Raw genomic sequence first — 12,669 nt, 5'->3', positions numbered from 1 at the left:
TTTCTAAAACTAGATCTTAGATGTCTTTAAATTTCTTAACTTCTGAATATCTGTCAACAGAACTGATATTTGAGATCGTCACACCTGCTTTTACTGGATGTCCTAAAGATATATACACAGAAGCCCTGACGCATACTGTATATGCTCTTGTTTTAATTCACTTTATACATTGTTTCCCTTTAGTTAAATTATTTTTTGTATTGACACGAAAGGTGTCAAAGAGGGAACACAAATGATGGACGTAAATATATTAATATAATTATATAATTTTAAAAAAACAATGTAAATATGAGTTATATATTTGTGTAGTTTACTCTGTTGACTATATTTCCTTCTGTTTAATTTAGAATCATTTAATATTAGATTTAAAGATGTCTAATCTTTGTCACAATATTTGCCAAGTACGCATAAGGGTCAATGTATGGTAAATTATTGTATTCATACATTAAATTATTATTCTTATTTTAAGTTAGATAAAAGTGAAAATAATTCAGAAACCTAAACATACGATCAGTGATCTGTTTGTTATAATAATAGTGATAATATCTTCTATTCTATTCTACTATTCTATTGATTTGCGTTGTATCCCGTTCAACAGGGGGCGCTGTGACCCACTGACTAATGCAGCTGTGTGCACCTTGGAAATAAGTCCGTGTAACTTCCGGGTTTTACGCTTCTAAACTCAAACAAACTGCAGTAAATCAGCGCTAAAGTATTGCATTTAGAAACGTTTTTTTAAATGACGTTTGTTATTAAAATGTGTTATGAAGCGCTGAGTATATTTACCGAATTATTATCTTAAAGGCACAGCTGTTCTAAAGCTTGTAATATGGATGCGGGAGCATTTAAGGTAAGTAACGGTAACATAACAGAAATTGAGTATTTAACTGAGAATAGTAAAAAAAATAATAATAATAATCACATAGTGATATTTATAGTAAAATGTTGGACCGTTTTAATCGTCTGAACTGTGTTTTATTTTGTAACGGGCAGAAAACGAGGGAACTGCCTCCTCTTCCTCAGGTGAGTAAAAACAACGGTGTTGCACTAAAATCTGTGACCTGTGAAATTCAGTGACCACAATTAACATGCTTATGTTTTTTTTTTTTTGTTTTTTTTAAAATTCTATTTGCCATTTTGTGCCCTTTAAGTTAGTGTCTTTGTATTTTGTTTTTTTTTTAAATTTTTTTGGTCAACGCAACCAAAACCAAAACTTTACACCCGAAAAGTGCTGTCAGATAGTTTATTATTTAGTAGCCTAAACATATTCCTAAAAAAGCTTAAAACTAAATAAACTGAAAATTATTTGAGCAATATTTTCAATACCTTTTACATATATCGTATCTTGAGGTACCCAGAGGTCCCCCCCCCCCCCCCTTCATTATTCTCAAAACAACCCAAAATCTTTTGTGTATTAAATTAAAAACTATGTTAAATACTTAATACAGGTCATAACGGTGAAAAATATTTAAATAATTATGAATCAAATCATACAAATCTATTTCTGCGAAAGAAGCAGATCAAATTCAATATGATAAGATGAATGCTTGTTTGGATTTGATTCCATTTAAAATCTAGAGTGAGCCCTTGCTTTTTTAATCATTTAGCAATTGGTGGAAGTGTGACCTTTGACCTGCTAATCCCTGTCTGGCAGTGCAGATTTACCCCGGGATTAAACGTTACGTGTTCACTAACTTCACGCTGTCTTCTTCTTTTTCATCCTGCTCTCTTCAGCGAGCTCAGCCCAACATGTCCAGGTACGAAAGTTTCATTTCCATGACGACCATTGTCTGATGTCACACTTCACCTTAATATTTGTTTGTTTGTTGACACCTGAAGTCACGACTCAAATGGAGAGTCGGCACCAAAACAGAGGAGAAAGAAGCTGAAGAAGGCTGCTGGTTTGGACACAACAGACGGTACGCACACGATGGATGGATTAACATCTACACGTACACAGTAGCACTCACATATAGAGGAAATCTGATATATATGACAAACATATATACATACATATACACACATAGTTTGATTCTATAAATGGTGACAATTTGTTAGTAGAAACAAAATGTGAAACTAATTAGAAACAACTGAATTTGAGCAGCGTTTGAAGGGATCCTCCACCCAAATGACAGACATCTCAACTTAAAGACTTATTTATGTAGGGTTGACTAGTAATGAGAGGTGATTTACAAGCTGCATGTGCTTTAAAAAGTCAGGCTAAATGTGGTTTTAAATGATACAAGTTAGTAACTTTTCATTAATCAGCTTTGGACCCCTCATCTAAAGTGCATTCTGGTCGGTATCACTTTAACTAGTTTCACACTGGTATCTATTTAAACTGGTTACACACTGGTATTTGTTTATTTAAACTAGTTTCACACTGGTATCTGTTTATTTAAACTAGTTTTACTCTCGTATGTATTTATTTAAACTAGTTTCACACTGGTATCTGTTGATTTAAACTAGTTTCGCACTGGTATGTAATTATTTAAACTAGTTTCACACTGGTATCTGTTGATTTAAACTAGTTTCGCACTGGTATGTAATTATTTAAACTAGTTTCACACTGGTATCTGTTGATTTAAACTTGTTTCACACTGGTATGTAATTATTTAAACTAGTTTCACACTGGTATATATTAGTCTAAATAAATACATACTAGAGTGAAAGTAGTTTAGAATAATATATACCAGTGTGAAACTAGTTTAAATTAACAGATACCAGTGTGAAACTAGTTTAAATAATTACATACTAGAGTGAAAGTAGTTTAAACTAGTTTCACATTGGTATTTGTTTATTTAAACTAGCTTCACACTGATATATATTAAACTAGTTTCACTTTAGTATGTATGTATTTAAGCTAGTTTCACACTAGTTTGTGTTTATTTAACCTAATTTCACACTGGTGGCTGTTTATTGAAACTAGTTTCACACTGGTTTGTCTTTATTCAACCTAGTTTCACGCTGGTTGCTGTGTGTTTGTGTGCTTCATCGCTCTGTAGATGCGGGCGTAGAAATGGGCGATCTGAACAGCCGCAGAGACTCTGAGGTCGGTGAGAGCATCCCATGTGAACCTGCCACGGACGCTGCGCCGCAGAGGAGAAGAAAGAAGAAGAAAGCTGTAGCTATGGGTGAGGAATCTCACTTCTCCTGAAATGTGAACCACAAACATATGAACATAATAATAATCTGTTAATGCTTTCAGACCTGGAAGACGACCGAGCCGACCTGGTGAACGGAGACTCTGTGGATCAGCACACTGACAGAGAGGAGCCGGTGCGGAAACCTCGCAAGAAAAAGTGAGTACCTTCATCTAAGTGAGTAGTGTTAACATTTAATTACATGAAAATATGGTGCAGTTATATTGCACACTTCACGGAATAAATGCATAAGAAATATGTCAATCAAAGTCTTCGATTATTTTTTAGCGTTCGGATATCTGAATATATTTGTAAAAAAAAGTGTGATTTTAAATAAAAATGCTGTATATTTTCATTATAGTGAAGAAAACTAAAAACTGCATTACTGCCGCCTACTCTAAGAGGATTAAATAGCGCTTTCAAAATAAAAGCACAAGAACTTTCAACCTCATGTTTTCTCTGTAACCTTCTAACGTCCCAATCATTGGACTTTCCTGTGTCTCAGAAAGCATAAAGCTGTGGAGTTGCAGCTTCCTGAAGAGCTGGACGTGGCTGAAGATGACATCATCATGGACACGCCCCCTCCCCTCTTCCAGCATTCCCTGTTCTCGGCACCTCAGGGTCAGAGTCAACCAGTGGGGAAGGTGTTTGTGGAGAGGAACAGTGAGTAAAGGACAATGAAGAGGAGGACGCAGGTGAACTCACAGTCATCTGATTGTGTGTGTGCGTGTGCGTGTGCGCGTGTGGAGAGCGGTTTCAGGCCTCTGAGCGCTCTAATTGGAGGAAAACGAGCGATCAGATGGACGCTATAAATGACCTGGAGCACGTTCAGCCGCTGTGGACGACCAGAGACGTTTCAGTGAAAGTGCACGGGGGCTTCAGGTGAACACACACCAAAACACCAATAATAATCCATTAAACTACATTTCACACGCAACAGTTTACCTCTAAAGATGACAGTCTGCATAGTGGCTGTTTCATATTCCTTCCAAACTTTGATTAGCTTAGCATGTATCGACCAGTCCCACTTATTTTGATTAGCTTAGCACGTAGCAGCCAGTCAAATGTTTTGGTTAGCTTAGCAAGCAGCAACCAGTCAGATGTTTTGGTTAGCTTAGCACATAGCAGCTAGTTAAATGTTTTAGTTAGCTTAGCACATAGCAGCCAGTCGAATGTGTTGGTTAACTTAGCACTTAGCAGCCAGTCAAATGTTTTGGTTAGCTTAGCATGTAGCAGCCAGTCAAATGTTTTGATTGACTTGGCACGTAGCAGCCAGTCAAATGTTTTGGTTAGCTTAGCACGTAGCAGCCAGTCAAATGTTTTGATTAACTTGGCACGTAGCAACCAGTGAAATATTTTGGTTAGCATCGCATGTGGAGATCAGTCCCACACGTTTTGATTAGCTTAGCACGTTGCGACCAGTCCCACGTGTTTTGATTAGCTTAGCACGTAGCAGCCTGTGAAATGTTTTGGTTAGCTTAGCACATAGTGGCCAGTGTCCCCAACACAACTTGACTGGAAAGTACCGATCGAGTGTTTTCAGCTGTGTGTGCGTGCTGCAGGGTGCTGGGCCTGTTCTGTCACGGTCTGCTGGCAGGCTTTGCTCTGTGGAACGTGGTGTTGGTGTACATGCTGGCCGGGCAGCACCTGACGACTCTGTCCAACCTGCTGCAGCAGTACCAGGTTCTCGCCTGCCCTGCCCAGTCTCTGCTCTACCTTCTGCTGGCTGTCAGCACCGTGGCCGCCTTTGACCGGTCGGTGGGAAACAAACGTACACACAGAGCAGGAGTTTTTTCATCTGACTCTGTACCTGTGTGTGTGTGTGTGTGTGTGTGCAGGGTGAACCTGGCCAAAGGAGCCGAAGCCCTGCGGGAATTTGTCACACTGGAACCCGTTGCTCTTGCATCTTTTTGTGAGTCTTCATAATATTTTGTGAAGAGAACATTCCATATCAATTATGTGTGTGTGTTTGTCCTCAGTGTATTTCTCAGCTCTGGTGCTCAGCCTCAGTCAGCAGATGACGAGCGATCGGATCAACTTCTACGTCGCCTCCAACGCCACCTTGTGGTGAGTCTGTTTCTATCACCTGTCAGCCAGTCAGAGGACAGCTCATCCTTAATCCCCCCCACACCTCAACCACAGGCCACCAGGTTCCGAGCAGCAGCTGCTGCACCCGTGGGTGACCGTCAACCTGGTGGTGACGTTGTTGGTGGGCGTGGCCTGGATCTGCATCGCGATGCGCCCCGAGACGGACAACACTGCAGGTCAGACACAAATATGTAGAACTCACGCACGTATGCATTTTAATCAGTCTCCACCCACACCATGCCTCACTTCCTATTTCTTCCCCCAGGTTACTTGGTTGCCATGGAGATTGAGCCGCTAAAGCTCGAGGACAAATCAGAAGTGACGGCATAGCACCGACATAGTTTATTTTGTTTTAATTTTATATTTTTATTGTAATTTCACAGATTATTTTTGTTAATTAAAGCAATTCTGCTTTTACACCTTGTCTGTCTGTTTAGTATGAAAATGGCAGGGTGGTGGTGGTGGTGATGCAAGAATGAAACTTTTATAAGACATGAAAAACACTGCCATCTAGAGGATTCTAAGAAGAGCTGCATCAAGAAAATATAAGGGACTGCTGCAGGAGTGCGCACACGTATATCTGAAGCTTTTCATATCTTAAAATCGATTAAAACATATATATTACATTTTTAAAATATGTTTTTGTTTTCAATCACACATTTCTTTCAATAAAACCGTCATTTTTCCGCTACAAAAAAATGTACGTCTAAACTAAAACCAAACCTATATACAATATCATAAAAAAAGTTCTGAATCAAATTTTTATTTCTCAAGTTTTTATTCTCAATGTTTATTAATGGTGTTTAACATATTTATTAATGGTGTTTAAATGTTCCCAGTTTAATTTCTAATTCATCTTAATGTTTTATATAAATGTCTGACGTCTAGATTTTCTCAATTCTGAATTATGATTATTTTCGAAATTATTTTCGTTTATCTACTTGAAATGCAAATTACACATATTTTTAGATTTCCAGTTTTAATTACTTAAAAAAATGTATTTCTCCTCGACCTTCTCTGACATCCATTAGTCTTACCTGCTACTCCAATGTGTTGCTGAGCGGCAGGTCGATAAATCGAGTCTCGAGCAGAGAGAATGTTGACGTGGTGACGCTGCAGAGTTGAATCTTCTCTCCATTTAATTAGTTTTAGGGTTTAAAAACGTCATGTTGGATTTTGCCATTTTCGCTGTCACCCTTGTGGTCGTGTTGGTTGTAGCTGTTCTCTACCTTTACCCGGTGAGTGCTAATTTAGCTTTGACTGCTGCTGCGCTGAACTCCAAACGAAAAACTGAGTATTTAACGTTTTCTTTATATTTACGCTCACTTGCAAGCGTTAAATCACATTTTTTTAGTTCTGAAGTTAATATTCAGGATCTTAAACAAAATCCGGCCGTGCTTTACTGCATTAGTTTGCGATTATAAGGAGTATAATAACTTTTGGGACGCAACAGATAACGTTATTATAAGATTAAATGATTAAAAACCCTAGTGTTTTATCCGACACTTTTCCCTTTTTTGAAAGACTTAATGTGTGTGTGTGTGTTGTATATTACTTTTCTATCTAATCTTGCTTAACCAAGCCTTTGTTCCTGTTTTCAGTCCTCGAGAAAAGCTTCTGGCATTCCTGGTCTCAACCCCACAGATGAGAAGTATAAGGAGTCATATTTACTTTCTTTGTTTTCTTAATAAATGTGGAAATATGTTCATAAATATGAGGCAAATATCCTTTCAGCAATGTTTGATGGTCAAAAATAAGTCTTAAAATGTGTTAAATAACTTGATTTTTTTTTATAAAAGTAGTTTGAACCGTCTGATTGTCTTTTCTGGTAAAAAAAAACAAACAAACGTGGCTACTGGTACGTTAAACGTATCCGTAGACGGCCACTCTATGGATACGCAGCGCCCCTCATTGGCCAGTTTAAGTCACGTGATAGGTGCACCACGTGACTTAAAGTACCGCGTAGCTCATATTTATTTTTAGCTACCCCGCTAACCCTTTTATTTTAACCCTAACTTTAACTCTAACCCTAACTATCAAATGTTTATCTTTGTCGGATATGTATTTTTAAAGGTAGAATTTGTCGTCATAAATATGTTAGAATGAAGGAAAAAAAAAAATTTGTCAAATGTGGGATTCGAACCAACTATAGTCCCTGGGGTTATGGCTACTTTAACGTACCCCCAGACACTAAAAAAAAAAAACATTATTTGTTCATTCTTATATGTGAAAACTTTAATTTAAAAGAAAATTGCATTCATTTAAGTCACCTCCCACACAATTGTTTGAATTTCCGCCCCTGAATTTTAGTCTCCAAGAAACTTTAGATTTTAATTTTCCCATTTTAAACATTATTCACATTGACCGTACATAATTCCCACTTATTTAAAGATACGTCGATTTATTATCTTGATTTGTATTAAGTAGTCATTATTAGATTTGTGAGGTGAAGTCTGTCATATCGCAAGATTTTGTAATTGTTAAAAATTGACATTGATTTGCACATTTCCGTCTCTTTTCCTACTCGTTTTGTGGGGAGGGGGAATTGGGATTTAAGACGGGATATTGTCCCAAAACATCATCACAAGAAAAATAATAGCAGGTGGAGTGTCCTGCTGGGACACAGGGTGTGTAAGTAAGTGAAGACAATGAGAAGGGTGTAACAAACTGATGGTGGGTTGCTGTGGTTCTTTAGGGACGGGAATCTCCAGGATATTGTGAACAAAGGAAGCCTCCATGAGTTCCTGCTCAGCCTGCATCAGGACTTTGGCTCGGTGGCCTCGTTCTGGTTCGGGGGTCGTCCTGTGGTCAGTCTGGGATCTGTAGACCTGCTACGGCAACACATCAACCCTAACCGCACCAGTAAGAGCCTAGTGATACGTTTATTTACACGACACAATACGATCAATTACATTTATAAATTACAACTACTTCTTTAATTATCTATGTCCAATTACAACTCAATTACGGTTATGGTGGCTGGCATTTTCTCCAATTACAAATGAAAATACAATTATTATTTTTCCCCTGAGAGTTAGTTACAATTATATTCTCAATTACTGAAGTTCAATTACAATTAATAGCAATTACTGAGCCTTTAATAAATCCCATAAAACATAACATTCCTCTTGTATCCCAACCCTGTCAATAGTCATTGTTTTCTCTTTTTTATTTCTTCTTCTCTCAGCTGACTCCTTTGAGACGATGCTGAAGTCGTTGCTAGGTTACCGCTCAGCAATAGGAGGCGATGCCAGCGACGCTGTGATGAGGAAGAAAATGTACGAAAAGGCCATCAACAGTTCACTGGAGGGAAACTTCACGCTCGTGCTCGAGGTTTGCACACAGATCTTTAAAAAAAAACATTGTTAATGAAAAATATATGGAGGATGTAGTTTCCCGTGCCGCCCTCTGAGGGACTTCCTGTTCCCAGCTGGTGGAGGAGCTGGTGGGGAAGTGGCGCTCGTTACCCGAGGACCAGCACACGCCGCTCTGCGCTCACATGCTGGGACTGGCCATGAAGATCGTCAGCAGGCTGACACTGGGCCAACGATTCCGAGACGACACCGAAGTCATCGCCTTCCGCAGGAAACACGACGCTGTGAGAAGTTAGAACAATTGTCATTAAAATCTTAATGTCTAACGGTAGATGATACAAGCCGAATCAAAGAAAGGTCCGATAGAAATAAGTTAAACATATTGAATGTTTTTTTGGCAAGCATTATAGTGATATATACAGTCATTCGGCTGTAAATTAGAGTGTTTATTGGGAGTGATTATGACGCTGTTTTCATGGATTTGTTTTGCCGTTTCTGTCAGATCTGGTCTGAAATCGGGAAAGGTTACCTAGACAGCTCTTCAGAGAAAAGCAAGAAAGGATGCACCGAGAAGGGTGAGAGACCAACACAGCCTTTGTTAACCTCATCGTCCCTCCCAGTGTAATGGTCGTCTTTGTGGTAATTTAACCTCTGGCTCATCGATGCTCTGATGTTTCCTCTCAGCTCAGTCAGAGATGGAGTCTGTGCTTCTGTCGGTGGTGAGAGAGCGGAAAGCTGAGAAGAAGCCGACGGCGTTTGTGGACTTTTTGCTTCAGTCGAGCCTCACAGAGCGACAGGTAAGCATCACTGATGAGGGGGCGTACACAGAGTGATGAGTATATACTGTCTACTTTATACTATTAGTATGATCAGGATGATAACCGTTCCCAAGCAGTGCAGTTCGAGTATAGAAAGAAAAAAAAAAAATCCCGGTTATTGTAGTCATAATTGTATTCACAAGTTATTTATTTTTTGTACAAAACAATGTAAAATATATTCTTTAAACATAAAGAAACTTATTCAAACACTAAAATCAAGTATGTTCACCTTTGCACAAAACAAAACACTTCTTGCAGGTGACGTGACTTTGCTCTATAGGTTTTCATCATCAAACCCAAAGTCTTCCTATATAAGAGAATTTGACTTGCTGATTGGTCTTTGTTATTTTTCAGGTCCTAGAAGACTGCATGGTTTTCACTCTGGCCGGGAGCGTTATCACTGCCAACTGTAGGTGCCTCAACATGCACAAACTGTACGAATTACTGAAGTACAGAAAACAAACCTTGACCTTTATTTTAGTACGATACTTGTTTTAATACTAAAGTTGCTAAAACCTTACAATAGAGCTCTGAATTTCTGTATAACGTTTCTTGTTATTCTTTTGTTTTTATGTCATCGTGTGTGTCCACTGAATTTTCTTTGTGTGTAAATTCCTGACTGTGTTTCCTCAGTGTGCGTCTGGGCGCTTCACTTCCTGTCCGCCTCACAGGAAGTCCAGGACAAGCTGCGCGAGGAGCTGCAGGAGGTTTTCGGCTCTGATCCAGTTTCCCTGGACAGAATTCCTCAGCTCCGGTATGACTTTCCTATCTGAGCGGGGGTCACAATTTAGACCTACTCGCTTTTTATGATGATGTTTTCCTCAGATACTGCCAGCAGGTTCTGAACGAGACGGTGAGGACCTCCAAACTAACGCCAGTAGCTGCCCGACTGCAGGAGGTGGAGGGAAAAGTTGACGAACACGTCATTCCCAAAGAGGTGGGAAGTGTCAGAAAAGGGAATCTAGTTTTAAACACTAAATTATACAAGTTGGTGTACGAGGTGAACTGGTGGTTGTTATAACTGGTGATACGTCAAGGCACAATTGAGGCTCTTATGCTGTCACTCATTGTTTGCATTAATCTGCATTCATTTTCAGTTTTGTTTTAGTGTTTAATGTATTTATTGAATTGTCAGAAAAAACATTTAAAAAAAAACAACAAAAAATAAATAAAAATACAAAAGTATAAAGCCAAAAGTACATAAATTTAACACATCTTATACAGAGAACAAAATAACAAAAATAGATGAATGCATCAGGCAGTGTCTCAGTTTATTTTAGTTTTTTGTAGATTCTTAAATATAATATGTAAAAATAATTAAAAAATATTGCAGTGTAGCTCAAATTGTTTTTTAGATGAGATTAACGTACGCTCAGGAATAAAGCCTTGCCTCTGACATGACCCGGTCACGAATCACAATCATCACCAGTTGAACTGATACACCACACATCTCATTACAGACGTTCCACTAAGTAAATGCAATATTGTTTTTGACAAATGGACAGATGGTAAACACAAATGAAGGGATGACGCCTAAAGCTATGGTACAAGATGCCATTATTACCAGTGGAATCATAACACCAAATGTACCATTATTGGAGTTGTGGCTAATCACACAACGGATCCACCAAAAATTGAGTACTGCTCCAGAGAACATAATAACAGTGTAACACACACAACAATAAATCACATATTCAATTGCAATAAGGAAAAAACTAGCTAAAAATAGATTAAAAAAAAAATCCATCAACTAGTAGCGGTACTTCTTGATTAAAACCCTTTTGTTTTTCTTTAAGACCCTGGTGATCTATGCCCTGGGTGTGGTCTTGCAGGACGCTCAGACCTGGAGCAGCCCGTACAGGTTCACATGATGTTTGATGGAACTTCTGTGAAGGAGAGAATTGTTCCGTTTTTCCTTTTTACTTACTCCTCCTCCTCCTCTTCCTCCTCCCCCTCCTCAGGTTTGATCCGGAGCGCTTTGAGGAGGAATCGGTTCAGAAGAGCTTCTGTCTTCTCGGTTTCTCTGGGAACCAAACGTGTCCGGAGCTCAGGTAAGGATGACTGTTCAAGCACAGATACCCGCGACACCTGAACGCATCACCACATCAGCCTGACGGACCCAGTGTTGCACCAAAATGAGTGACCTGTTAGATTTAGTGGTTGCTATCATTTAGCATTCATGACAACATCTTGTGAAAATGAGATAACATCTCAATATGTTTGTGTTAGTTAAATATTTGCGTGCGTAGCTCTGACCACAATTGTAACGATTATGGTGTCAAAAACATTCTGTGTTCTGGAGTCAGGTTTTGATTGATTTTGATTGTTTCCGCAACCCATTTCAAAGCCAACCTACTCACATCAAAGGACACAGCTGTTGCCATGGCAACGCACAAAACATTTGTGGACTGACGACTTTTTCTTCTTCTTTCTTGGTTATTGGCGTGTTGCAGCCAACTTGAACAGGTGCATATCGCCACCTACTGTACATGGATTGTTTTTATCCTGTCATGTAAATCTGGACGCTTGAGATCCAAATAGAACAAGTGATTATCTGTGAGAATAATTGAAACTGTTTTTCTTTTCATTCAATATTTCTGATTTATGGTTTTCCACGTCAAACACAAAGATCTAACCAAGAGATATCAGAGGAAAAACTGCACATTGGATGAAATGTTGTGGCTAATGTGTGTCGTCCTTCCTTGGATTCGTTAGATTCGCCTACACTGTGGCGGTGGTCCTTCTCGGCACTTTGGTGCGACGTCTGAAGCTTCATCAGCCAAAGGGACAAATCACAGAGTCTCGATCTGAGCTGGTGTCGACGCCAAAGGATGAGACATGGATCACAGTCAGCAGGAGGGACGTATAAAACCATAAAGAGGCGTGGCTACATTCAGCCCTTACAACGTTACCTTCAGCCAGCGTTAAACGCCGTCTGCGGCCTTTATAAAGTCTCTGCTCCGTTTCTGGAGCTCCCAACAATTTTAACCAAATCTTTGACTGTGAAAGAAGTTTAATTTATCCATGTTTTTAAAGTCCTGTTTAATTAACCCTCAATATTTTACATGTTTCTATTATTCATTTTAAAGATTCAGTAAGGGCTGTGGATGTGTTCTGAAATCAGCATTGATAGTAATAATACTTCAAAGTTTCAGAAGTGGTTTTTTAGCTTCTTGTTAATATTTTTCTTGATGTTATTTTGGTTTTATCTGTTTTTTGAGGGTTTTTTTCCCCAGGTTAATCTTGCTTTTCATTGTGTATTCAATATTGTTGAGACCAAGACTTGAAATAAAATAATTTCCGATG

At 38.8% G+C, this 12,669-nt stretch overlaps 2 protein-coding genes across 2 annotated transcripts; both read left to right on the top strand.

Moving 5' to 3' along the window:
- Positions 1–639: 639 nt before the first annotated feature.
- On the top strand, positions 640–5,648 carry LOC114474283 (transmembrane protein 237B-like). The gene is made up of 13 exons (XM_028464471.1): positions 640–850; positions 994–1,023; positions 1,735–1,757; positions 1,840–1,919; positions 3,006–3,134; positions 3,209–3,302; positions 3,649–3,806; positions 3,893–4,025; positions 4,706–4,897; positions 4,982–5,055; positions 5,123–5,210; positions 5,286–5,407; positions 5,497–5,648. The coding sequence occupies exons 1-13, from the start codon at positions 830–832 to the stop codon at positions 5,559–5,561; spliced, it is 1,209 nt and encodes a 402-aa protein (XP_028320272.1). The 5' UTR covers positions 640–829; the 3' UTR covers positions 5,562–5,648.
- Positions 5,649–6,288: 640 nt separating this feature from the next.
- Positions 6,289–12,488, top strand: cyp20a1 (cytochrome P450, family 20, subfamily A, polypeptide 1). Its single transcript, XM_028464409.1, has 13 exons — positions 6,289–6,469; positions 6,833–6,882; positions 7,927–8,093; positions 8,419–8,564; positions 8,662–8,829; positions 9,048–9,120; positions 9,230–9,342; positions 9,718–9,772; positions 9,997–10,117; positions 10,189–10,300; positions 11,160–11,224; positions 11,325–11,414; positions 12,079–12,488. Exons 1-13 carry the CDS (start codon positions 6,398–6,400, stop codon positions 12,230–12,232), a joined length of 1,386 nt encoding a protein of 461 aa, XP_028320210.1. The 5' UTR covers positions 6,289–6,397; the 3' UTR covers positions 12,233–12,488.
- The last annotated feature ends 181 nt before the right edge of the window (positions 12,489–12,669 follow it).

Source organism: Gouania willdenowi, chromosome 2 (assembly GCF_900634775.1).
Source record: "Gouania willdenowi chromosome 2, fGouWil2.1, whole genome shotgun sequence".
In the NCBI taxonomy this organism is placed as follows: Eukaryota; Metazoa; Chordata; class Actinopteri; order Blenniiformes; family Gobiesocidae; genus Gouania; species Gouania willdenowi.
The sequence above is the reverse complement of the archived record's forward strand: the minus strand, read 5'-3'. Positions and strand labels throughout refer to the sequence as shown.